Source organism: Vicugna pacos, chromosome 4 (assembly GCF_048564905.1).
Source record: "Vicugna pacos chromosome 4, VicPac4, whole genome shotgun sequence".
In the NCBI taxonomy this organism is placed as follows: Eukaryota; Metazoa; Chordata; class Mammalia; order Artiodactyla; family Camelidae; genus Vicugna; species Vicugna pacos.
Window position 1 is genome coordinate 80,281,268 of NC_132990.1, and position 26,781 is coordinate 80,308,048.

Genomic DNA, 26,781 nt, shown 5'->3' on the forward strand with positions numbered 1-26,781 from the left:
GCTCTGTTTACCCATTCAAGCCGGGGCTCGGTCGGGTTTTTAACGCTCGTGGGAAGAGAACGTGCTTGCCTGAAATAGAGTCTTCCCGAGCGCCTTGCAGAGACGGGTGCTGCGGGCGTGCTCTCCGAGGGAGTGTGGGCAGGTCCGATCTAGGTGGTCGTGGCAGGTCAGGACTGCCAGTGACAAACCCAGCAGTCTGAACAGCTAACCGCGTCAGCAGTGGCCTGGGAGATGAAGATGCGGGGTTGCCTTTCCGTGCTAGTGTGGTATAGGGCGGGAGAAGGGCGGTTTCGGGAGGAGCTGCCACGTGGAGTCTGCCTGGAAGCTGTCAGCTGCCTCTCTTCCTCGTTGATTTGACTTGGAGGGTAGTGTCAGTTGCACGACGTGCATCCAGGCCTCGGGCCCCTGAACTTTGGCTGCCACCTGGGTCGTGAGGGGAACCCGGACAGTCCCTTCCAAGGGGATTAAGGGCAGTCTTTGTTCTGACAGATTCCAAGTCAGAGAAGTGGGAGAGAAGCTGGAGACACTAGCGTGGTGGGTCTTAGCCAGAAAATTTGAGAAAAGTCGGAAGAATTCGGAATCCAGTCCAGTTTTCAGAACGTCAAAGACAATACCTATAAAGGGGCAAACATAGCTTTTCTCTCTACAATACCCCCATTTTTTTTTCTACCAAAGATAGTCACAGTGAAACTAATTTGTTTGTATTAAACTTGGCCCGATTATTTATATAAATGCAGCAAGAAGAGTGACTGATCATTTAAGTGCTTTTGAGGTTGCTTGGTTGAAACTTTTCATAAGGAGTCTCAGACTGAACTCTCCAGAAGCCTTCAAAGCCGGGAAACGGGTCCAAGGGCGTGAGCATCAGGTTTTCAGTTAAGCTGTGGTAATGCGGCCGGTGTTTCCGGTTGTGTCCTGTGACAAGGAGAACAGATTCTTACTGAACTTACGCAAATAAATACATTGTCATGAGAATAAGAATACCCACTGGCATTGTCTGGATTCTGGAGGGATTGGGTAGGGAGAAATAGTAAATGTTCCATCTTTGTTCACAAAGGTATATCTTAACCGAATTGTTGATAGCTTAAGAGAAAAGATCTCTTTAAATATGGAAAATTGTTGAAGAACCAGCAATGTTTTAAACACAAAGTCATAAAAATTACAATCATCTTACATACTGTTTTTGCACATTTGTAAAAGTCTCCCCACCAGTGTCTACACATAATTTGAGTCCTTTGAATGGTGCTGTGTTGGGCAAAGGAGTACGAAGACCGACAACTGGGGTTTGCCACGGAGCCAGCACGAGTCTCCCACAGTCCCAACTGTCTTGTCTTTATTTACAGCTGTTGTTTATCTGTCTTAGTTTCTCTGATGCAGTAGCAGCCTGGCCACGTTACGAGAACATCCGGGTGGCAAAAGTCTGGCAACGAGGGGCCACTTGTTGTAGAAGCAGAACGGACTCCGTCCACACGTGCCCCAGCCTTTATGGATTCTCTTACCGCTGCGCTTGCATGAACGTTAGCCAGGGAATTTCCCTGGGACCCAAGTTCAGTCCATTTAGTGTGAGCCTCAGTTCTGGTGATGACAATCTCAGAAGGAACCAAATTTATATCATTTAATTTAACTTAGCAAAACTCTCAAGTTTCAAGTGACAAGGAAGATTTTGGAAGCTGTTTCTTGAAACACATACCATGAAGTATAATTGTGGCTGAGAGTTTATCTGTAGGCTTTGATCCCACTTAATGCCCATCTAAACCCTTTCTCCCAGCATGTTACGTTAGATTGCCTCCAAAGAGCTCACAAGGCGCCAGACAGGGTCAGCCATCATCCTAAGTGATTTCTTTTTCGCTGGCAGAGTTTGCAGCCGAGTGTCATGAGTCTGACCAGTAAACCCAGGTATGATGGGTGGAAGCAGCTGAGGGGCCGTCTGGAGGCTGGGTTTTCCCGCCTGGGAGGTTGGTGTTTCAAGGGGAGCATCACCAGATTCTGCAGTGTAGGCCTTGGGTGGGTCTTGGGGGAGCAGCAGGGGCCGGACACCCAAGCTCTCCTCTCCCGACAGAACTGCCTGGGCCTTGCAGCTCAGTCTCCCAGAGCTTGGCTGGTGCCCTGGGAAGAGCACTGAGGCCCTGCCCCTCGCCCACGTGCAGGCCCCCGGGGAACTTGGGGGATGTGAGCAGGATGGGGTTGGGCCCTCAGTTCTGAGCTGGCAGCCACTGCCCCCACCCCCCAAATGGGGCGTGGCCTCCTCATAGGAAGCCTGTGAGGGCCTCTCAGGAGACCTTCCCTTGCTTCGGGTTGGTGGGAGGACCAGCCCCACAGTCTGACGGTTCCTGGGCCGGCTCTGCCTCCCGTGCTTGGGCCATGACCTGGGCCTGCGGTCGTGGACTTCAGGGCTTGCTCTGGTGCTGGGAGTTTTCCCCACCAGCCCTCCCCCTGCCTGGATTTTCCTGTGTCAACTGGAAAAAAATGCACAGTCTTGTGAGTTGGGTTCCATTTGAGGGCAAAATGAGGATGATAGCCCAGGAGACAGCCTCGCGGACAGCTCTGAAGAGCTGCTCCAAAGAGGTGGGGGAAACTCAGGGTTATGTACGATTTTAGTGAAGGGGGTTTCCTGCAGGCAAGCACACGTTTTGGCAGAAGGTCGCTCCCAGTCACGAGGAGCAGATGTCTCCATTCACGATTTCAGTGCTTTTCTAGATATGAGGAGATGCAAGGAACTGGACTCAGAAAGTCTCCTTCTGAGAGTGTCTAACTGTCTGCAGACCTGTCCTCCAGTGTTGCCAGAGCGCAGAGCGCTGCACTCCTGGTCTCTGCCCTGCCCGAGCTCTGGTCAGGGGTGCTGGAGGTCAGCGGCTGCTGTGCCCGGGGACCGCATCCTTGCAGAGGCCGCTGGCCAGGGCCAGGTTCAGCTGGCACCTGTCTGCCCATTCCTTGATTTCTGCTTCTCTCTGTCTCTCTGTGGCTCTTTCCCCCTCTCTCCTTCTCTCCCTCTCTCCCTCCCTCCCTCTCTCCCTTGGTTTACCTTCCTTTCTTTGTCCACGCCTGTCTCTTGCGTTGCCTCTGTACTCACCGACCTTGGTCTCTTTCTTACTCTCCTCCCTCCCTCCCTCCCTCCAGGCCTTCCTCCCCCTTTCTGTCAGTTTCGTGTCCCCTGGAGGAGTGTCAGGGCAGCTGAGAGAGGAGGGCAGACCCGGATGTGTCCCCACTACCTCCCTCTCCCAGGAGTGAGAGGCTGGAGAGACCAGCCCTTCTAGAAGCTCCAGCACCTGAAGGATGTGGTGGTACATGGCTCTCGGGCTCTAAGTGCTGGCCCGGGCTACTCTGCGGCCCTGGTGCAGCCCCTCCCTCCTCTTTACTCCTGCTGCTGGTCTCAGCTTGGTGGCTGAGCTGGTGTGGGGGTGGAGGACATGGGCAGGGAGAACGGGTCCTTCCCGTCTGGAAGCGCAGCTCCCCCTGCACTCCAGGTGCTGCTGACCTGCCCCAGCCCCCTTCCACTCAGATGCGGCCTTGGCCCGGCGGCTGCAGCAGGAGACATGGTGGCCTCTGGGGCCTGCGGGGCCAAGGCCCTCCAATCCCAGGTCCTCTGCTCGGGGCCGGAGACAAAACGCCAGCAGGCTTTGTGGGACCGGGGCACACGTGTGCGTGCTGCCTGCCTGCATGTGTGGCTTCTCCCTTCTAGAGGCTCCAAAGGGAAAGACATCAACACCATCAAGTCCCTGAGGGTCCTGCGTGTGCTGCGGCCGCTCAAGACCATCAAGCGGCTGCCCAAGCTCAAGGTGAGCGCCCGGATGGGGGCTTGGGGGTGTGTGTGGGCACGCACACATGTAAGTGTGTGTGTGCTGCATGTGTGCGCGCATTGTGTGTTCATGTGTGGTGCGCATGCATGTATGAGGTGCGCATGCACGTGTGAGTTTCACATGCACGTATGAGGTGCACGTGTGTACATGTGGGTGTGGGTGCACACACACGTGTGCTGTGCATGTCAGCAGTGTGTGCATGTGTGTGCCTGTAGCTGGCCTGGCCCACAACAGCTTCCCATGTGGCGTTTGGACAAGCAGAGCTGAGGGGAGGCTGGGCTGCGTGAGCAGGGTGGGCTCTCAGCTCTGTGACCCTCCCCCGGGGAGAGCTTATCCTCCGCACAGGGGCACGGGGGTGAGGGGGCACAGTGTTGTCCTCACAGCTGCGGTGCAGGGAGGAAGGGCTGCTGAGAGGGTGAGGTCAGGGGAGATGCGGGGAGGGCCGGGGTTCCTGGGAGGCCCTGAAGTGTGGGGGTGGCTGAGATCCTGGCCGAGGAGGGAGTGCAGACCTTAGCCCTCGGAGATGTGCTGCAGTCTCACAATCCTTGAGCTTGTGCTGGAGCTCATTGAATCCTCCAAAACTGTGTGCAGTGAAGTGTTAGGAGCGGCTTGGAGATGCAGGCCGCAGAGACATGGAGCAACGTGTGGGCTACAGGAGGCCACTGGCTTAGCGCCTGTGTGAGGGGGCGGGTGTGGGGGGCCCGGGGGGCCCAGAGGCCTTTGGGTCAGGTGGGGACTTGGATCTGGTGCACACCGGGCCGGTGGGCAGGGGCTGCCCTGCCACGGCAGCTGCTTGTGTCTGGAGTGTGTCTGGTGGTCTCAGAAGACGGTTGTGGGTCTGCCTTTGTGCGCAGCCAGCGCAGGCTAAGGGCGTCTCCGGGGCTGTGAGACACAGCATTGTGGCTCTTCTGCCCTACCCCGTTCCCACCGAGGGGCAGCCCCGACCTGCCCTCTCCCTCCGTGTCGGCCCCTCGTCCTGACCCAGACCCGCAGCATCGGGTTCTCCTCTGCGTCTAGTCCACCTGCCCACTCCACCTGGCCTAGGATGGCCTCCTGAGAGGGTCCGTGGTGGCAGGTGGCTTCCCACACCAGGGCCGCTGGGCCGCGGTGCAGATCCTTCCTGTGGGCAAGGCCCGAGCGCTCACGGCCCCCTCGCCCCCAGGCGGTGTTCGACTGCGTGGTGAACTCCCTGAGGAACGTCCTCAACATCCTCATCGTCTACATGCTCTTCATGTTCATCTTCGCTGTCATCGCAGTGCAGCTCTTCAAGGGGAAGTTCTTCTACTGCACGGACGAGTCCAAGGAGCTGGAACGGGACTGCAGGTACCGTGGGGCGGGGCTCTGTGCCCTCCTCAGGGGGCTCGTGGGTGGTCCAGGCTTGGCCGGGGCCAGGGGCCACCCGGCTGGAACCGCTTCCCCGTGGCTGTGAGCCTTGCCCCGCACCAGAGCCGTTGGAGGGGCTGGAGAGGGGCTCGGGCGAGGGGGAGCCGGCGTGGACGCTGCTCTGGACGTTCCGTGCGCACAGAGTCACAGTGTGTGGCTTCTGTCTGCCTCACATCACTCAGCGTGGCGTTCTCGTGGTTCATCCTGCTGTGGCCGTTGCAGTGCTTCATTCCTGCTGGGGGTCAGATGGGACTGTTTCTGTGGTTAGACCGTGCTTTATTTATCCGTCTGCCTGTTGGTTGTTCCCACACTTTGGGTGTCACGATCACTGCTGCTGTGGATTCTTCCGGTGGGTAGGAGTCTTCATTTCTCTCGAGAAGGTACCTAGAAAGGAAACTGCTGTGTTGTACGCCGAATCTGTTTAACAGTTTCGGAAACTGCTAGACTGTTTTCCAAAGTGGCCGAACCGTTTTATATTTCCCCCAGCAGTTCTGAGGGTTCTGATTTCTCCGCATTCTTGCCAACACTTGCATTTTCCTTTCGAAAATTTAATTACAGCCATCCTGGTCGGTATAAATGGTATCTCACTGTGGTTTGATTTGCATTTCCCTGGTGACTCATGATGTCAGCTGCCTTTTCATGTGCATATTAGCCATTTGTCTGTCTTCTTTGCAGAAATGTCTATTCAAGTCTTTCACCCATGTTTTGATTGGGTTAATTGTCTTTTTAAATAACTGACTGAAATAGTTGCTTATATATTCCTGGTACGAGTTCCTGGCCAAATAGACGATTTTCAGTGTGTTGTCCCCTTCTCTGTGTTGACGATGTCCTTTGTAGCCTGAAAACTTTTTATTTTGCTCAAGTCCAGTTCATCTCTTTTGTTTGCTTATGATTTTGGTGTCGTATCTAAGACCCCATTCCCAAATCTGAGGCCCCTGTGGTTTCTTCTAAGAGCCTGTTAGCTGTAACTTACTCTCAGTGTAGGTCTTTGATCCACCGTGAGTTAATCGGCACGTGTGGAGTGAGGTGGGGTCCACGCTCGTGTTTTCTGCAGGTGGAGACCCAGTGGTTTCGGCACCGTCTGTTGAAGAGACTGTTCCTTCTCCACTGAACGGACAGCCCTTCTCAGAGGCCAGCGGGCCGTAGACACGTGTGTTTGCTTGCATCCGTTGTCCTTAACCTCTGACCTCCTCTGTGTCCCGTCCACAGGGGCCAGTATCTGGACTACGAGAAGGACGAAGTGGAAGCTCAGCCCCGGCAGTGGAAGAAATACGACTTCCACTACGACAATGTGCTCTGGGCCCTGCTGACTCTGTTCACGGTGTCCACGGGGGAAGGCTGGCCCATGTGAGTGTCCGTCTGGCTCCTCGTGGCGCGTCAGGCTGGAGCAGAGGGGCGGCCGGGACAGGGAGGCTCATGCTACGGGCACCACGGAGCAGGCAGCCCTGGGCTCTTGTGCTGTCAGGTGAGGCGCGGCCCTGCCCTCCCGGCGTGGGCGGCCAGGGAGGAGGAGGAGGAGACTCAGCCGGGAGCACAGCAGCGGCTCCTGGGAGCCCGCTTCCAGTGGCTGGAGGCCAGAGGGAAGGTGGGGCTCTTCACCAGCCCGCTGGCTTCTGTTAGGGGAGCCCGAGGGACGTGTGTGTTCAGTGCCACACTGGGTGGCAGCGAGCTTCCTCTGGGGCTCGGAGGACCACCCCTCGGAAGGTAGGATCGGCACTCTGGCGGGGGCCCTGCTGAGCCTGGGGCTTTCAGAAGACAGATGGGGCTGGGTGTGTACAGGGACCTGGCGTGAGGAGGGAGTGAGCAGGGCAGGGCAGGACGCCTCTTCCTCCTGTCCTCCTGAGGCCCAGACCTTGGCACCCGGAGGCCTCCCCTTGGAGGTCCCCTCCCAGCCCTGAGTACAAGCCCTGTGGGAAGGCAGCGTGCCTCCAGCAGACACGGTAGTCCTGGGGAGCGGGCTGGGGCCCACCTCACGGCAGTGCCGTCCCTGGGCTGCGCTGTGGAGAAGCCTCACTCGTGATGCAGCTCTTGACTCTCCCAGGACTGTGTCCTCACGGGCTCCCCTGACGCTTGGCGTTTGCTCTCGGCCCAGGGTGCTGAAGCACTCGGTGGATGCCACCTACGAGGAGCAGGGCCCGAGCCCCGGGTACCGCATGGAGCTGTCCATCTTCTACGTGGTCTATTTCGTGGTCTTCCCCTTCTTCTTTGTCAACATCTTTGTGGCCTTGATCATCATCACCTTCCAGGAGCAGGGGGACAAGGTGATGTCTGAGTGCAGCCTGGAGAAGAACGAGGTGGGTGGCCCTCCTGCTCCGCCTGCATGTGAGCTCCCCTGGAGGCAGCGTGGGCAGGGCCACGGGCCCTTCTGCGGGGAGTCACTCGTTAGTGGGTGGGCTTTGACTGCTGCTGCCGCCTGCACGCGGGCAGGAGGGACTGTGTGTGGCTGTGGGGAGGCCCGGGAGAGGCCTCCTCTTGTCGGGCTCTGTGTGGCCGAGGGGCCGGGTGGTGTGCGGGGGCCGCCGCTGTGTCTGAGCCCTTGGTGCTCCTTCCCCCCATGCAGAGGGCTTGCATCGACTTTGCCATCAGCGCCAAACCCCTGACACGGTACATGCCTCAGAACAAGCAGTCTTTCCAGTACAAGACGTGGACGTTCGTGGTCTCGCCGCCCTTTGAATACTTCATCATGGCCATGATCGCCCTCAACACGGTGGTGCTGATGATGAAGGTGCGGGCCTAGCACGCAGGCTGCGGGTGCCAGCGGGGGAGGGTCTGCACCCGACGGCCTGTGCGGGTGCTGCTCGTGGGCTGTCAGTGTGGACGCCTGTGGAGGGAGCCCAGGTGGGCTGCGGGCAGAGCAGCGGGCTGCCCGCTGAGCTGACAGGAGGCCGTCATGGTCCCCGTGGGGTGGAGGGTGGAGTAGGTGGCTCAGGCAGCCCAGCCTGTGGCTGACGGCCCCCCTTCCCCCGGCAGTTCTACGACGCGCCCTACGAGTACGAGCTGATGCTGAAGTGCCTGAACGTGGTGTTCACGTCCATGTTCTCCATGGAGTGCGCCCTGAAGATCGTCGCCTTTGGGGTGCTGGTACGCCCTCCGCCCACTCCGGGCCTCTGTTGGGGGACCTTGCGGGGGCAGTCTGGAGCTGGAGAGTCCCTGAGCCCGCAGAGCACACGGGACCCTGCCGGGGCCCTGGGGAAGGGGTTGCTCTGGGTCCCACGCACCCCCCTCACCCCAGTCCTGGCGGCAGGTGGGGCTGAGTCCACTCCCAGTTCTGCCCCCGCCTGGGCCCTGAGCTGCTGCGTGCCTGGCTGAGCTGTCTGCAGCGGCCCTGTGCTCTCCCACTGGGGTGGCCGGTCTGTCCCCTCGCCCCTTCGTGGTTAGGGCCCACCTTCCGCACCCCCTGCCTGGCAGAGCCCTCGTCCGCCACCAGCACTAACTGCCCTCCTTTCTCTCTAGAACTATTTCAGAGATGCCTGGAATGTCTTTGACTTTGTCACTGTGTTGGGAAGTATTACTGATATTTTAGTAACAGAGATTGCGGTAAGTAGCGTTTCTTGTCCCCAGTGGTTCCCTTCCAGAGAGCGCGCCCTCGCGTCTCCAGGCCCTGCCCGCATCAGCTTCTCCTCGTGCGGGAGCTCCCGGGCCCCCGATGGGTCAGATGGGAGCTCCTCCCTAGAGGTGGAGTTAGGGTTGGGTGCTGCCCCAGCAAATGCTTTTTTGTTGGATAAAAAATTGGTTCCCAAAGGTCTTCCAGACTGGGGGCCTGAGAACCACCTGGGAGCTCCTTGGTAACGACTGGCCAGGAAGACGAGGCGCTTTTAAGCGTGTCTGTGTCCGACGTGTGCATGTCTAACAGCGGGCACTGGAAACATACACACTCAAACCAGCAAGAGTTCAGAGTATGTGAAAGTGTGAGGTTTGTTTTACACAAACATACACACGCACATGTATATTGTGTGTGTGTGTGTGCTCACCCGTTGGAGATGCCCGTTCTTGTCGAAGTGTGTGGATTGCATCTGAGACCTGACTGAGTCCTGGAGCATGAGCTTGTCTCAGCAGGTCTCAGAGAGCGTGAGTCACAGGCGTGTTGGCACAGCGCACTGCATTAGAATTTAATGGCAGATCCACACTCACTTGTCTCAGGCTGGATTCTCTAGAAGCAGCACTGAGGTAGGTCCTTGTACAAGTTATTTCTCAGGACGTGTTCCAAGGCACAACCTGCAGGGGGAGGCTTGGGGTGTGGCTGTGACTCCAGCCAGGCGTCGGGGGCAGTGGTCTGTCCCCAGCGGCTCCGGACACGGGGTGGGCTACGCCTTGGAGCTGTCACCTCTGTGCCCATCGGTCCTGGGCTGAGGGCCCCTGGGTGCGCCCTGCGTGCAGGGAGGTGCACTGCTGGGGATTAGGGACGGTGGTGCCGTCGGCACGGGTCACTCGGGGTGCAGGGTGTGTGTTCGTGGCCTCGGCTCTGCTCGGCTCTGCCCTTACCTCAGTGGGTCACTTCGCTCGTCTGTAGGGCGACGCTGGTCGCGATCTTGGAGGCAGGGTGGTGAGAGCACCTGCTGCCGAGGTGGTGACGTGCGCCACGCCGTCCTGCTCTGCCCCTGCGCCCCCACCTATGGCCATGAGGTGACCTAGCCCCTCCTGCTGTGTGGCCACACCCTGTGCTGCTTGTGGTCCAGGTCCTGTTCGGACTGGTCCTGGGAACATCTAGAAAGGCCCTGTGACCCCCGACTCCGACAGACTTCCCCCTGCAGGGCCTCATCCAGCACCCGGGCCAGCCCAGGGGTGCTGAGGAAGCCAGAGGGACACGGCCACCATGGCCTTCGATTTCCATAGTGGAGGCCTTCCCCACTCCTTTGAGCCAGGACCAGAGGTTCGCCTGTCTGAAATTTGTGGGGGTGATGAGCACAGAGTCCACATGGGGCCCCTGGAGTCGTGGTGAGAGGGCACCTCTGCCTTCAGCTTTGGTCTCCTGGACCCAGGCCTTTGCAGGTCGGGTACCCGCAGTCCTCTTGCAGGACGCCAGCCCAAGCCCACGAGGTCCCTTGCTGAGCCAGCGTTTTATCTTTGTCTGTGAGAGGCTGTCAGCATTTTGTCAGGGTGATCCCCGAGTGGTGTGGGTCCTGTCACCGGCTCCTTTGCACTCGTCCGCTTGCTCTGAGCTGCCGTCACGTCGAGTCCCACGTGGGTGGATCTGTGATACCAGTGCAACAGCAGAGGCAAACTCACGCCCATTGGTGACGGCACTGCCATTTCAGGTGAAAAGTTCCCACGTAGGCAACTTACCGCCAAGTGGTCCTCATAGAAGTGGCCTCTGCTCAGAGTGGGCTGGTGTCCAGCAGTGGCCGGGCTGGGGCAGCCTTGCTAAGAAGGAGCCCAGCCGTCGGCCGGGCTCAGCCTTCATCCTGGCCGTCACAGTCACTGACTTTGTGGACCGACCGTGTGAGCGCAGGCTGGTGAGGGCAGAGGCTCGTTGACATCCCGGGCCTCCTGGTTTTAGTGCCCCTGCAGCTGTGGATGCCCTGGTGGACATTAACGTGACGCAGAGGCCTACACGCCTGCATTCCCTGGGCCGTCTGGGTGGCTCTTCCCCAGACCTGTCCCTCCAGAGGGCTGGCCATGCTTGCTGCAGGCACTCTCTTCTGACTCACACACCCACACCTGCGCTGTGGTGCGTGAGCACCACCCAGAGCTCTGCCTCACCGCTGCCTTGCAGGCCGATCCTGCGCCTGTCTGTTGAGCCAGCCCCTCCATAACCAGGTTAGAGTTTTTCCTCCTAGTTTTGGGAAGCAGCCCATGATGTGTGGGGGTGGTTGAGCTGAGGGAGAGACAGTGCAACAGAGCGGAGAGGCATGGGCCTGGGCCACCTGTCGTGCGCGTGCCCTCTGGACTCGCTTAGGTGTGGCCCTGATGTAGCACCTCCCTTGCACACCGATTGCTGGTGGGCCTGCAGCACAGCGCTCACGAGGACCAGCTCTGGTATCGCAGACACAGATGTCTCTCGGTCAGACAGTCTGCAGGACCCAGCAACCAGGAGTGGCCCCTTCTCCCGTCTTCTGCAGATAACGTGAATCCAGGTGGCTGCACTGACTTCTCTGCGGGGCCTCCAGGGCTCCAGGGGGTACTCGGGTACCACAGGGACTCCCAGTGCTGTGGGGTCTGTTGGGCTCATGGTGCACGTGGCAGGGCTGCTGACACTGTAGCGTGGATCTGCTCGAGAGCCTTCTTCTTTAGAGCCAGCAGCTTTGTGTCACCTGACAGGTGGGTCACAGCAGTCTTTCTTCAGTGGTGCGTGCTGTCTCCAGAACCCACGGGACCACGAGAGGAGGAGGTGTGAGGTGCAGTCACTGACTTGTTCTTTACCTGGGGGTCCATGTTCTGGCATGGTTCACACCACTGGGTCCTAACAGTCTTGTATGTTAGGTTTCTGCCTAAAACATGGGGAAAGGTCCTTTCGATCCCAGACATGTTCTTCTAGAGGATAGAAGAAGAGTGAACATTTCCTGTTTGTTTATGTAAGATTAGTACAATCTTGACACCAAAGGTTTTTAAAAAGTAAGAGTGTAAGAAAGGAAGGTCATAATCCACACTCACTCATTAATTTAGATGCAAAATTCCAAACAACATGTAAGCAAACCAAATCCAACAGTGTACAGGAAAGAAGTACAACGAGGTTTATGCCAGGAAAGCAAGATTCTACAACAGAAGGTCTGTCACTGTAACTTACGTGAGCGGGTCGAAGGACACTATTGATGTATCCTGTCACAGGTGCAGAAAAGACCTTTGATGACATTCGGGTTTTATTCACGATAAAAATGATTAGCAGTCTAGGATTTATTCACTTGATGAAGAGCATTTACGAAAAAGCCCTGTGCAAACATTATCTGTAGTGGTGAAATTTGGGAAGAATTCCCTTTAAAATAGAAAAGGACAGTGACGTCTGTAACCACTACTTCTGTGAACATGAACAGTATTTCAACAGTTCAGTGAATCACGTGCCAGTTCCAGGAGGACAGAGGCTGTTGTCTGTTTTCTTCGCTGCCATATTCCAGTGCTTAGAATAGTGCCTGACACTTTGTGGGTATTCGGTGAATACTTGCTGAATGAATAAGACAAGAAAAATAAATAAAACATGTAAGGGCCAGAAAAGGAGTAGGTAAGACTGTCATTATTCAAAGATAACATCAGTATCTATGGATGAAATCTAGATTAGTGTGAAACTGATTGAAGTGTTTCACGAGTTTGTGAAGTACAAGATACTCGAGTAAGTTTGCTGCATTTCATTACAACAGCAGCAGCAGCAGTCCTGACAGTACACCTAGCAAAATATGTGTGCAAGATCTTTATGTGGCAAACTATTAATATTGAAAGATATTAAAGAAGACTTGAGTAGATGGAGTTATGTACAATGTTAATTAATAAGCAGTGTCCATGTCTTAGAGATGACATTCCCCCCCAACTGATCTGTAGATTCGATGCAATTTCAATAAAAATACCAATGATTTTGGTTTTGTTTTTGCTTGTTTGGCTCTTTGCTTTGGAATTTGACAAGCTGCTTCTAAAATTTATAGGAAAGAGGAAAGGCTGCCAAATAGCCAAGATGTTTAATAGTCAGGTTCCGGGGCTGGTGTGGGAGGGAGGCCGCTCCAGCCAGCGAGCAGACCCCCTGGAAGGCTGCGACAGTTGAGGGACAGGAGCAGCTGGAGAAGTCAAGGGCGAGCGTCAGGAGCCTGGAATCAGACTCGCCTGTTTATGGAAACGTGCCGTGTGACCGTGCCGTGGGGGGCGTAGCTCGTTGTCAGTATAGGGAAGAGCAGAGATTGGATCTCGGTTCACAGCATTCACAGAAATACTGCAAACGATGAAAAGTCTTACATGTAAGAGACAAAACTTTAAAACTCTTGGAATAAAATGCAGGAGGTTTTAAGATTATCTGTGGGGACTGGTTTGTTAGGCAAAATATATACAAAGCACCAACCACACTGAGAAAGAATCATGTAAGATCCAGAGTTTCTGTTTATGCAACGGAGAAAGGCCAGTCCTTGAACAGGGAGAAGGTGTTTGATGGCAGCCCTCTGCTCATACATTTGAAGGTATTTGTGCAGTGCCTTCCACTGTTCTCAGTGCTAAGACAAAGGCGCTTCATTGTAGTGATGTCAGGGACTGGCCCAGGGAGAAGGCCATGCAGAAGAGGGGCGTCTGAGACGCTGAGATCTTGGACTGTGTGTTCAGACAAGGTGCCTCTGGGATGGAGAGTCCAGGGCAGGTAGAGGGTCACGTGCAGAGGCCCCGGGGCTGCGCGGCCCTGCAGGGGTACTGGAAGGTGTGGGGGGCCGTGGCTGCACAGGCGAGGCCTCGCAGTCAGAGTGAACTCGGCTCTTCTTTTGAGTGAGGCTTTTGTGGAGAGGGGTGATACACTCTGGCTTTAGGGCCGTACCCTAGGTGGCTTTGTTGAGAGCACAGTGCAGGGCACAGGCAGAGGCGCCCAGATGCCCTGGGGCGCCCGGAAACGCCCTGAGAGGAGAACTCAGTGCAGGTCGTTCATCTGGGAGGCGACCCCAGAGGGCAGGGGAGCAGGGAAGGCAGGCTGTCCCCTGCCATCCTCATCCTGTGACGGGCCGGGTGGCCGGGTTGTTTTCACTAGCTGCTGGGGAAGGGGCACCGAGGGTCATTTTCTAAGCGGATCACCCTTTATTGATGTTGGGCCCTGGGCCTTGTGTTCTGGCCTGGGGAAGTTCTCAGGAACAGGCATGAGTGGTGTTGGCCTTTGAGGGTGTGCATGTGCCGAGGTTCCTGCGCGGGGCCAGACAGCGGAGCTGGGAGCCTGGGGCAGGGGACAGGGAGGAGGACACTGTCACGTCTGGAAGTCATTTTACGGTAGAGCTGCAGGTGGTCAGATGAGGGCGTGAAAGATGAGGCAAGAGTGACATCAGACTTCCCTCTGAGCACTTGGGGGAGCGGACTGTCCTTGACTGAAAGAAGCATGAGGAACAGGCTTGCCGAGGACGGTCAGGCTGTGCTTCACGTGTCACACTGAGTCTGTTGTCCCTCCTGGCCAGTGATGTAAGACGGGGAGTCTCGTGTGTGTAGGACAGTCTCGGATCCGTGAGACTGGATGAGATCGGCAGGGAGAAGAGCTCGAGGACCGACACTGAGTGACGTGGGCGAGGCTGGAGGGTGGGCTTTCCAGACCCCAGCGGAGGTCGTGTGCAGGGTGTGCAGGGCTCTAACGTAGCAGAAGGGACGGCTGAGCATTTCACAGAATAGAAAACACAAGTGGCCGCAGGGAAGGATGCTCGACCTTGTCTGTAATCAAAGAAACGCCAAGTGAAAGGACCGTGAGATGTCGTTTCACACCCTGCAGTTTGCAATACGAGCGTTGTGGTGATGCCGCCAGTGGGTGAGGGTGTGGACCCTGCTGAGGGGTTTGAAAGAGGGGCACACGTGCCCTGCACACACCCGGGTGCGCGTACCGGAGCGTGTCGGGCAGGCGGGCCTGGAGACGGTGTACACCAGGGTCTGCGGCGGCAGGATGGCTCACTGACGGCGACGAGCGTCCTTGTCAGCAGGGCGCCTCCGGGTCAGGGCTTGCTCTCTGTCAGGGCAGTGTGATTCGTCACAGAGGCCACAGACAGGCAAGTAGGATGCATTTTAAGAATCTGAGATAAAACAGTAAAGAAAAGCAGTTATTAATGAGAGTTAAGGGTAGTTACTGCAGCTGAGAAGAGACCAGAAGGGCTTCCAAAGGGATGGTGACGTTCTGATTTTTAAGCTGGATGATGAATATGTGGGTATTTTATGACTTTAAAATATACATATACATGTACATATTCTTTTGTTTACATGAGATGTTTCATGGTTTTGAAATGCTAATGATCTGAATACTGCAGGCAAAAAGCTGGAAGCTGCCATTTTAACAAAAAAACCAAGGCCGTTTATTCCACTGGCTGCTGGCCCAGGTGCTGCCCCTTCGCTGTGGGCTCCTCACCCAGGAGTTCGACCGCCGTGGTTTCTGACAGAAGCCCCTCCTTGGGTGCAGGAATCTCTGTTCTCCTGATAAAGGGATCCGAGCCCTGGGGTCCCAACTGCAAGGATGGAGCTGGGGGCAGAGGGAGGTGCCTCTGAGAGGGCGCCCCCGGTGGGGGGGGGCAGGCAGGGCACCCAGACAGTGTCAAATGTGCCGCTTCTGAGGGCACCTCCCCACAGAGAGGCAGGTGGCCATCACCCAGCATCTGTCTCTCAGCTGCTGGACACTCGAGGCAGGGCCGCTTGAGAATGTTTGAGACCTCAGTCCCAGCAAGCCCCCGAGGGCGGCCGCCGTCACAGGCCTGGATGCCTGGCGGGGCTGGCGGGAGGGCTGAGAACAGCCTGGTCTGACGGCTCAGCTTCTCCGGCCACTGGAGCTTCCAGAGGTGGGTCTGCACCTGCTCTGCCTGGAGGAGAAAAGATGAAAGGAAGCCATCCTGTGGCTTTTGGTGTCTTTTTCCTTTTTCCATTTGTAGTCGCTTCATATGTTACTTTGTGGATGCACTGTTTTTTCCTTAGGCAAAAATATGAGTGTCAGTTCCCACCCCCAATTTAAAAATCAACATAGATCAATAGTCTTAACCAGGGTCACACAGAGAATGCACTCCAAGCAAGTGTAAAACTGACATTGATTTCTTTGCCTGGAAATAAAAAAAATAAGTGTCTGTGAGTCATCTTTGGATTTGCATTACAAACAGGAATGCAAACGATGCCCCTGTCTGCATAATCTACAGACTTCAAAACATTTTTTGATTTGATGCATTTTAAGCAAAATAAGAAAGTTTACCAAAATCCTAAAAGTCTTCAGTGACATTTTCAGAGATAGAGTGTTTGCTTGTGCTGATGACTCATTTTCTCTTTTGTTTCCTGTTTCTGTTCGTGACTCACCTTAACCTGCCTGCTGACTCACGCCACCCAACCAACATACAATGCGAAAACCATGTCTCCGTCTGTATGTTGTGCCCTCCTGCGCAAACATCGCAATCTGTAAATAACACACAAACACCCATCCATGAAAACATCACATGCAGGAAACGGTTGGTTTCATGACTTTAAACAGTTCTTGAAGCTCCTGCTTTGCTGGCCCTGCTCCTCTCCTTTCTGTTTCCTGTCGCCCCGCCCCACCCCGTGCTCGGAGCCCGGCTGCACCTGTCCCTCTGGCCTTTCATGCGCCCTCCCAGCTCCCGGGTCCAGCAGGGGCTTCTGAGGTCTGCCAGGGACCATTTGATCGCAGGAACTGGCCTGGGGCCAGGAGAGGAGGAAGGGGATCGAGTGAGAGGCTGGTGAGCGTCTGGGCAAAAACTTTCTGCCGGGACCGGCTCAGAACTGGGGAGGCTTTGTGGGACGTGAATTTGGACCTGATCCCTGTGATGTCCCTGGCTTCTGTCGCACCATCCCCGGCCTCCTGCTTGTCTCCATCACCCACGGACAAAGAGGGCTCGCCTCTGCCCGGCGGCCTTCCTGGACGGACCCTTCTGTGGGGTCTGGCTAGGGGCCCTGGCCTGGGGACATTGGCCTGACTGAGTAGAAGGAGGGGCTCTGCCCCAGGAGACAGCATGGATGCACGCGAGCCCCCAGTCGGCGAGCTGGTGTGGACTGAGCAGGTGGTGTGGACAGGGCTCCCTTCCAGGCCCTCAGGGATGTCTGAGGGGAGAGTAGGCCACCGGGAGCCGGCTACCGGAGGCCGTGACTGGGAGTCCACGTAAAGGAGCAAACACTTGAAACCCATGCTGCAGGAAGTGAGTGTCTGTGACACAGGGCTTCACAATCAGGGCAGAAAAGCCTGAGTTTTGAGAAAAAGCCATTTTCTGCTGCAGAAATACCAGGTGGCACCCTCTGTCTGCACAGGCTCCTGCTCACGCCACCCGACCTGTGCTCAGCCCGTCCTGTCCTCCCCCTTCTGCGCCCCTCCCCGCCCTCACGGCACATCCCTGCCCGGCATGCGGGGCACCTGGGGCACCCGCCCTCCCTGCCCCTCAGTGGTCAGTCCCCTGAGTGGGAGAGCAGCTGTCCAACGCACTGCCGGACCTCCCTGCACGCGTGTGCGCAGCCTGAGGGGAGGCCCCAAGTGCTGCGACTCTGACCAGAGGCAGCGATGCTCTTGGATGCAGGAGACGCGGGTCTTGTTCTGGGGTCAGTTGATCACCCTGTGGGCTGGTGTTTCACAGTGCTTAGGGAACCTTTAAATTCCTTTCCCCAGTGTTCCTCACTACCTGGGTGTGATGTCTGAATGTCTCTGTCCTGTGGGGGAGGAAGCTGACTCTCAGTGGACCTGGGGACCAGTGTCCCCTCGAGGTGCTTCAGCTGCCGTGTCGAGGGGTGCAGAGCTGACCTTCCCTGACTGGGGGGTGCAGTAAGGAAGGGCTTGGCTTGGCGGCGGGTGAAGCTGCTCCTGGGTGCGACAGAAACCATGGACTCTGGGGGGACATGGCAGGCGTGTCCATCTCCCAGGACTGGCTGAGGCCAGAGGTGACCGTGCACCGCCGTGGGAGGCTGCCGTGTGCCTGCTGCCCCTCCGTCCCGCATGCCGTCGGTGTGGTGGTGCTGGCAGCCCCCGCCCTGGGTGCAGCCCCAGGGGCTCAGCCCGTCACACTCTGCCTGGAGCGCCCGTGGCTGTGGTCACCGTCCATCCTCATGGCTCTCCAGGGCTGTCTGTCTGCTGGCACCCCGCCCTCCCCTCCCGAGAGAGAACCATCTCCACAGATGGGCCTGAGGCCGAGTGTGTCCTGCGCTCGCACGAGCCGGGATGTGGATGAACGGCGCCTCCTCCTGCCTGGTCTGGCGTCCGCCCCTTCTTTCTTGCCCAGAAGCCTGTACTTGCCCCCAGCATCTTCAGGAAATACTCTGGTCTGTGCCAACTGTCTGCGCAGACCGCTGTGGGTCCCAGCCCCTCAGACCCACCTGCGCAGGTGGTTTCAGTGTGGAGACCCCTGGGGAGGTGAGGCGCTTGGCAGCCCCTCCCTTAGAGCTGAGCTTTGCTGTCTGGTGTGGAGGACATCCTGGCCCTGTAGACAGAGTCCCCCTTCTGTCCCCGAGCTCGTCCTCCTGAGGCGGCTGGCTCACCCGAGGGCCCCCAGAGCCCGTGTGGACCTGTCTCCTCCGTCCTGTCCACCTCAGAGATTCTCCTTCCCCAGCACAAGCGGATGAGGGGCTGCAGGGAAATGAGTGCACCCTCCAGGGTCACACCTGGGATCCACTGCTGCCTTCTCAGTGATCTGGACCACAGTTGTCCCTCCTTGTGCCTGCCAGCCATCCCCTTGCCCTGTGCTTCGAAACCTGTGAGCCACCCCTCGGTGTAGCTCGAAGTCCCTCACCAGCAGAGACAGTCCAGAGTCGCTGGGGGGAACCAAAGGTGCCAGCCCCTGAGACGAGGCAGACAAGGAGTGGGTTGAGGCCACTGTCCCTGGAGGAAGGAACAAGACCCATCCCTCCAACTGAACGTCTCGTCCCTGCCAGGACCAGACAGGCAGCCCTGGACGGAGGGCGCGCGGCTCCGCGCAGGCCCCGTGCCTCCTGCACGCGCTCCCGCTGTCGCTGTCTCATTCAACACCTGTGCTCTCTTTCCTCGGAACTTGACCACTGAGTCTGGCAACACGATGTGTCTAGCCTGAGCTGCTTGCATATTTTTATAGTGGCGAAGTGGCAGGAATCTGCTCTCAGGCTGTGTGTGAGCACCTGGTCTCTAAGCAGACAGGGCAGCAAGCCACCCGGGCCCCCAAGCACCCCCGTCTCCTTGCGAACGCTGTCCAGGGCCGTGCCCCCAGAAAGGGGAGTGCCGGTAACTCAGGTGCTCCCAGGTCGTCTGCGGAGTCCAGACGTTGTCGGTTTACTTCGTGCTTGATTTCGGACCCTTTGGGTGAGGGAGCAGTGCTAGGTGGCTTGGGTTCTCTGGAGCAGAGACCAGTTGTGGATTGCAGAGGTGGCTTCCCTGGGGTGAGCAGCAGGACCAGCGACACCTGCAGCTCCTGCGGTGACCAGTCTCCAGGCCCCTGCAGCTCTCCAGAGGAAGTGTCTGCCCTCTGCTGGGTCCCAGGCAGGGGCTTTGCTGGCCTCATGGGAGAGAAGGGCATGGCCACCAGGCCTGAGGCAGGGCCCTTCAGAGGCCTCGATGGAGAGGCAGCCCTGCCTGGCACCTGGGCTGCTTGGCCGTGTCCTGCAAGAGGCGGTCAGTGTTGGAAGCCCAGCCACGGGGCGTCTCCTGGCTCCTCCGGGCAGCAGGGAGCGGCTTCATGGAACCTTTCTCTGTCCCTCCCTGTGGAGGGACTTCCTCTGGTTTGCTGCATGAGAAGTGGTTTGCAGTGACAAGCTTCACTCTTGGCAGGTTTCCTGGTGGCTGACTGCTGCTTACACTGCGAGGCCGTGACCTTCCGTTTCAGTCTCTCTCCTTCCCGCTTCCTCTGAGGCCACCGTGACTGGGGTTAGGTGGGTGGGGAGCAGCTGCCCTGGGCCTGCGGGAGGCGGGTTCCAAAGGCCAGAGCGCAGCCTTTCTTCCCTGCAGAACAACTTCATCAACCTCAGCTTCCTCCGCCTGTTCCGTGCCGCCCGGCTCATCAAGCTGCTCCGGCAGGGCTACACCATCCGCATCCTGCTGTGGACCTTCGTCCAGTCCTTCAAGGTGAGGCCAGCCTGGCCTGCGCTCCTCCGGGGTGGGGGCGGGTACACATGCCCCACTGGGACCGTCGAGCCTCTTCATGCTCACGAAAGCCCGGGGTGGGTTTTATGACGTGGCTTGTGTGTGAAGGAACTGAGAACGGTCGCCTGGTGTGGGGGGCATGGTGGTCGTGCGGTTGGATCTTCAGTCAGCAGAGGTCTGTGCGGCCCCAGGGCCCGGCTGCCGCCTGCTCTGGGGCACAGCGTGGCGGCCCCCCCTGGAGCTGCACCCTCGTGTCTCCGCAGGCCCTGCCCTATGTGTGCCTGCTCATTGCCATGCTGTTCTTCATCTACGCCATCATTGGCATGCAGGTGGGTGTGCTCTCGTGGCCGCAGGCAGGTCGGCCTCTCGGACGTTTCCATGAGCCACGCGCTGTCTGAAGCACTTTATGGCCTCAGTGCCTGGAGGGACTGTCGTGTGGACGAGGACACTGAGGCACCAGGGCCCCGTGGGCGAACGCGCTGCTGTGCCCTCAGTGGACTCCGTTGGGCTATGTCCGGCGGCCGGGAGGCGTGTGTGAGTGAGTACTGGCCCCACAGTGGCAGAGCGTTTGAGCACGTCTGCCTGGTGCCCAGTGGCCTGCCGGGCAGCAGCAAGTGATTCCTAGTCCGGCAGCGATTCTGAATCCTTTGCAGGAGATTCTGTACCTCTGGAGAAAAAGATTCAGCAGGATTGTACCAGAGCACAGTACTGGTCAGATTCAGCTTGCGTAGCTTAGATTATTTTTATTTTGCCGAAGAACCCTGTCAGCTATTCGGGAGAACACTTACGAGACACCAGGTGTAAAGCTCTGGTCTCTCTCCAGTGGGGGAGGGGGTGGGAGGAAACAGTGCCTTAAAGTTTGCTGAGGACTGAACTTTTAAGCTCTGTTTTTAGGGATTGAAAAGTCCCCTTGCTTAGAGTTTGCTGAGCTGTCGCTGTTTAACACAGTTACGTAGTTTTTCCTGCTTTGGTGCATAAAACGTGTCACTGGTCTTTGTTCTTGGTGGTGATGTCATAATTCGTAAATTTTCAGCCAGATCCCAGACTGGAAGTTAAGTATCGTTACTGACTCGTTTGCATTTCTAACCCTGAAAGAGATCAGTTAAAATGATTAAGAAGCTTATTGTGATATCTGCACAGATACGTAAGAAGGAACTTCCGGGCGATGTAGCAGAACTTCGCCAGGACGGTGACTGCCTGGGGGGCACTGATGAGAGAGTGAGCATTAGGAGCCCCCCCCCCCCGCGCAGCAGAGCCCACGCAGACGTAGCTCTCCGTCCCAGCCTTGCTAGTCGTGCGGGCAGCCCCCAGGGCGGGCCCACAGCCGGCCAGCACACGCGGAGCTGTGGGACACTCGTGTGCTTGCCTTTCAAGAGTCTCCTCCACCCTGGAGACACTCAGACCCCTCCAGCCCCGCAGCAGTGGTGGCGGCTTCGTCGGAACTTCTCCGGCTGAGGGCAGCATCCTGTCTCTTGTGCGTCCTCACCCGCACACACACCGCCTTCTGCCTGGAGACGGACGCTCCCGAGGACACAGCGTGTCAGGCTGCAGCCTCCTTGTCCATTTCAGGTGTTTGGAAACATCGCCCTGGATGACGACACCAGCATCAACCGGCACAACAACTTCCGGACGTTTCTGCAGGCCCTGATGCTGCTGTTCAGGTGAGCCGCTGGGAGGGAGGCCGGGTCAGCGGCTCCTTCCTCATTCCGTGTTGGGGGCACCCCCCCGGGCCCCCTCCAGCCCCCGATCCTGCTGGCTTCCCTGCAGTGGCCTTTCCAGTTTCTCCTCTCTCTCTGCGCCTCCTTCCCTAGGGCTCCTGGGCCTCAGGACAGACTGAAGGGAAGCCTCTGAGAGGGTCAGCCTGAGCGCCCCAGGCCAGGCCGGCCTCCACCACCTTGTCTCTGCTCCGGTCAAGGCTGCAGCCTGAGAGGTCTGGGCGGACAGGTGTCCAGCAGGGCCTTTCATGGTGTGTCGGCCCCAAGCCTCCCTCTGTGCACCTGAGTGATTTCAGGGGTCGGGAGGGTGAGGGAGGGGGCAGCAGAGAACTGTTATCCGCAGAGCGTGTGGCCGCTCTGACCCAAGGAACCCAAATGGCCGAACTGCTGGTCCGAGGGCCTCCACCTGCCGCTGCTGCTCATGGGAGCTGCAGTTCCTAAGTTTCTGGGCGCAGCCAAACTAGGCACCAGGGCGGGGCCTCGAGGACCACAGACTCGTTTCGGGCCCAGAAGCCCGCCTGCAAAGGTGCACAGGACGGCTCCCAGCAGCTGTTAGCAGCTGTTAAACGTGGCACTCCTGAGTTGAGAACGAACTTGTGGGCGGAGGGGAGAGGGTAGAATGCGTCCCCCTGCCTCCAGAGCCCCCTCCCTTGCCACGACACTGCAAGGGGGAAGAGCCCTTTCTTCAGTGGTTCATGGTGAGGGGGCCTGATGGCAGACCCGGCCGTGGGCCCCTTCCTGAGGCTTCTTCGCTTCGTGCCGTTTCTGTAAACGTGTCTGGCTGCTGCCAGGTCTGCTCCTGGGCACCCAACAGAGCCCGCCCTTGCAGCTGCGCCCGGGGGAGCGTGAAAGTTCTCCTCTGTGTCAGGGCGAGCTCCGACCCAGGCCGGCTTCGCTGCGCTGCCGGGAGAGCGTGCCGACTGCCCCCCGTCAGATGAGCAGTGTCATTAGGCTTACGCTTTCCCCAGGCAGCGTCGTTTCTCTGGACTTCAGCGATTACACTGATTTTGCTTCTTCACTTACTGCCATCCTGCCTCATGCCGCAGGAGGTCTGAGGGGGCTGCCAAGTCAGTCTTCGTTTTACGCCCTTGGTCTCAGAGGTCTCCCTCCCTCCCAACCTTTGTGCCACGTGTGAGCCTCCTCACCATTCAGGCCCAGCACAGGCCACCCTCAAGAAGCCCTACCCCTGGCCACTGCCACTGGGGCGTGGGCCCAGCTCCTCCCAGGGATGACCACACAGGTGCCCAAGTGGGGGCCCAGGCCAGAGGCTGCAGTGCTAGTGACCAGTGCCCAGGAGCAAAAGTCCACGCAGTAGGGTCCTCTGTCCTGGCTGCTCAGGGTGGGGTGTTCTTGATGTGATCGAGACACAGCAGAGTCATTGATCTGACCTGCTGGGCTGCTGGGCTGGGGGAGTGAGGATTAGGTTCTGACCTGTGGTTAGTGGATCTGCGGGTGAGCTGGGGGCAAGGATTCACTTCTGACCTATGGTTAGTGGACCTGCTGGGCAGGGAGCGAGGATTCAGTTCTGACCTGTGGTTAGTGGACCTGTGGGCTGGGGGTGAGAATTTGGTTCGGACCTGTGGTTGCTGGACCTGCTGGGCTGGGGGTGAGGATTGGTTCTGACCGGTGGTTAGTGGACCTGCTGAGCAGGGGGTGAGAATTCGATTCTGACCTGTGGTTAGTGGACCTGCTGGGCTTGGGGGTGAGGATTTGGTTCTGACCTGTGGTTAGTGGACCTATGAGTGAGCGGGAGACAGGGGGTGTTTTCTGGTAGGAAGCTGTTGTAGCAACTCGGGGAGTGATTGTTGCTTCACCCAGGGCGGGTAGGAGGTGGGAAGTGGTGAGGGTCTGGCTGTTTTTAGGGCAGGGGAACAGATGAGCAGGATGTGGTGAGACAGAGGGGGGCAGGACCACTCCCTGGACTGTGGCCTGGGCAGAGGACTGTGGAGTCACCATTTCAGGATGGAGGAAGACTGGGTGTCACATGCCGGGGAGGAGGTCCCAGGGCCTGGAGGGAGCTCACCGTGGTGCCGACCTCTGGTGCAGTGGGCTGTTCTCAGTAATTCCTGCTTTCCCAATGAATGACCAGTTTGAAAATCGAATGCCAGAGAGGCATCTGTTTCCCAGACCCCACTCACGTGTGGGTTCCCGGTGGGAAGCGAGCTGGCCCTCCTCAGTGACCGGGCTCCCTGGTTCCTCCCCAGGCCGTCCTAGGCTGCCCTTTCCTTCGTGGCCTCACAGCTCTGCCCTCTTCACAGGAGTGCCACGGGGGAGGCCTGGCACGAGATCATGCTGTCCTGTCTCAGCAACCGGGCCTGCGATGAGCTCGCCAATGCCACTGAGTGTGGGAGTGACTTTGCCTACTTCTACTTTGTCTCCTTCATCTTCCTCTGCTCCTTTCTGGTGAGTCCTGGGCCCTGTGCCCTTCCCAGCGCTGGCATCTGCCTATCTCAGACCATCTTGGGTCCCCCACTCTCCTGCTGGGCCTCAACTTTGTTTCGTGTCATGTTGCTGACTCTGTGTCGACGACCCTCATTTCCCCAGAGTTGACGACTCATTAACCTGAAAGGACCCAGTCAGTAGTGAGCCCCCGCGGGCCCTGCCTGTGCCTCCGTGGAAGGAGCTTTACGTTTCTGTGGGGCAGGATTCCCTCAGCTTCTAGAAGGACTTGCCCCATGGTCATAAGATACAAAGAAGCAGTGCTCCGGCCTGTATGCTTGGGGTGGACATGCCACGGGAGACTCGTGGGGTTAGGTGGGAGGTGTCAGGAGTATGGGGCCGGGTCCTGGGTGTGGATTGTGTTCCACATCAGCAGAAGCCTCTGGGAGACTTTGAGCCGGGTGTGACATCATCTGCTTGACATCTTAAACCTTGCTCTGGCTTCTGGCTTCTGGTCAGGAGAGGCTACAGAGTGGGCAGGGAGACAAGAAGGTGAGAGCAGCCTGGAGAAGGGTGGGTGTGAAGGGAGCTGTGTGGAGTTGGGCTGCATCTTAAAGACAGAGCCGATTGATGATTGAACATGGACAGGAGAGAAAAAGGGGAAAGATGAGTCTTGGGGCTTACTGGGTCATGGAGTGCATGGTTCTTCCCCCGAGATGGGAAGACTAGGGGGCTGCAGGCATGGGGTTGGGGAGGAATGGGGAGAGACATGGGGTGGACCTCTGGGCTGGAGATGTGGATTTGTCATCAGTGTCTGGCGTGTCTATGGGCTGGATGACGCCCTCTAGGCCCCTGCTGCACACCTGTGGTCCAGAAACCCAGGGTGTAAGCACCACTCGAGCACTTGTTAGACATGCAGATTCCTGGGTCCCTCCCAGGACTTACTGAATCAGGATCTCTGGGAAAGGGACCCAGGAGTCTGCGTTTTAACAGGCTCCCCAGGTGGTCTGTGTGTGCTGGACTTCAAAGAGTGGTGGCCTAGGGAAAGTGTTGTTGAGAAGAGGGCTGAAGCCCAACCCAGGGTATTTAAGAGGCAGAAAGGAGTATGGGGCCCAGAGTGGAGAAGGAGCAGTGAGGCTGGTAGGGAACCAGGAGGGGACAGTTCCTGGGAGGCCAGGGGAAGAACGCGTGTCAAGTGGAGGGAGGATCAACCATGTGAAGTGCGGCTGGGAAGTCAAGTAAGTGGACGTGGAAGGGTAGAGGCCATGGTAACCTTCGCAAGAACAGTTGCTTTGGCATGTTGGGATCAGAGCAGGTTCAAGAGATAATGAGAGGCCACGAGCACGGCAGGAGCAGACAGCTCCTGTCACAGTGGGCAGTGCTGAGCACACACTTCAGATTTACAGTCGTAATTCTCAAGCAGGACCAGTCAGCACAGTTGGTGCTTTTTCTCACTGCCTGGCACCGTGGATAGAGAAGTGCGTCATCCAAAATAATGAAGAGGCAGGAACAATTTCAGACTCATTCTGTGAGGCCAGTATTACCTTGACACCAAAACCAAAGACACTACTAGAAAAGAAAACTGCAAACCAGTACCTCTATGAATATTGATGTAAAAATCATCTACAAAATACTAGCAAACCAAATTTAACAGCATGTTGAAAGGATTATACAGCCTGACCAAGTGGGATTTAGTCCTGGAATGCAAGAATAGTTCAACATATGAAAATCAATGTAACACACCATATTAATTAACAGAGTAAAAAGAAGAAAACCATGGAATCATCTCAATTGATTTAGAAAAAGCATTGGAAAAAACTCAACCTCCTTTATGGATAAAGTGCTCAATAAACTAGGAATAGAAGGAAACCACCTCAACGTAATAAAGGCTACATGTGAAAACCCATGACTAACATCACTCTCAATTAGGAAAACCCAAAGGGTTCCCTCTAAGATCAGGAACAAGGCAAGTTCACCTGATTTCACCACTTCTGTTCAATATGGTCCTGGAAGTCTTAGCCAAAGCAATTCGTCAAGAGAAAGAAATAAAAGGCATCTACGTTAGGAGGGAGGAGGTACAATTGTTTCTCTCTCTCTTTTTTTTTTTTGCGGATGACATCATCTTATATGCAGGAAACCTTAAAAATTCCACAAATAACCTGTCAGAACAAATAAATGAATTCGACAAAGTTACAGGACACAGAATAAACACACAAAAATCAGATGCACTCTATACATTTAAGGCAAACAATCTGAAAAGGAAATTAAGAAAACAATTCCTTTTACAATAGCATCAAAAAATTAAAAAAGAACTAAATACTTGAGAATAAGCTTAACTGAACGAGTGAAAGACTTAAACACCAAACATTACAAAACATTGTTGAAAGAAGTTAAAAAAAGGCATAATTAAAGGAAAAGACATCCCATGTCCATGGATTGGAAGATTTAATTTTGTTAAGATGTCAGAGGTATCCAAAGTAAACTACAGATTCAGTGCAATACTTATAAAAACCAATGTATTTTTTTTATTGTTCTACAGAAATAAAAAATTCTTCTTCCAAAATTCACATGGGATCCCAAGGGTCCACAATAGCCAAAGGGGAAAAAATTGAAAGAGGACAAGGTAGGAGGTCTCACACGTTGTGATTTAAAAAATTTATATCAAAACTTCAGTAATCAAAATAGTATAGTACTGGCATAGAGGTAAGCATATAAACTGATGAAACAGAATAGAGTTCAGAAATAAACCCTCACATACATGGTCAAAGATTTCTGACATGGTTGCCAAAACCATTTAATGAAGAAAAGATAGAGTTTTCAACAAATGGTGCTGGGAAAACTGGAAACTGGATAT

The 26,781-nt window shown here is 56.5% G+C and overlaps 1 protein-coding gene across 2 annotated transcripts in view; it reads left to right on the top strand.

Moving 5' to 3' along the window:
• Positions 1-26,781, top strand: part of CACNA1B (calcium voltage-gated channel subunit alpha1 B) — a 171,072-nt gene that overhangs the window by 117,236 nt on the left and 27,055 nt on the right. For both annotated transcript variants that reach the window (XM_072960634.1, XM_072960635.1), the window contains exons 25-36: positions 3,677-3,773; positions 4,957-5,117; positions 6,387-6,524; positions 7,270-7,471; positions 7,738-7,902; positions 8,148-8,258; positions 8,631-8,714; positions 16,232-16,237; positions 19,699-19,815; positions 20,097-20,162; positions 21,403-21,494; positions 23,807-23,951. In XM_072960634.1, the coding sequence (XP_072816735.1) occupies positions 3,677-3,773; positions 4,957-5,117; positions 6,387-6,524; positions 7,270-7,471; positions 7,738-7,902; positions 8,148-8,258; positions 8,631-8,714; positions 16,232-16,237; positions 19,699-19,815; positions 20,097-20,162; positions 21,403-21,494; positions 23,807-23,951 (1,384 nt within the window). The remainder of the gene's footprint in view (positions 1-3,676; positions 3,774-4,956; positions 5,118-6,386; positions 6,525-7,269; positions 7,472-7,737; positions 7,903-8,147; positions 8,259-8,630; positions 8,715-16,231; positions 16,238-19,698; positions 19,816-20,096; positions 20,163-21,402; positions 21,495-23,806; positions 23,952-26,781) is intronic.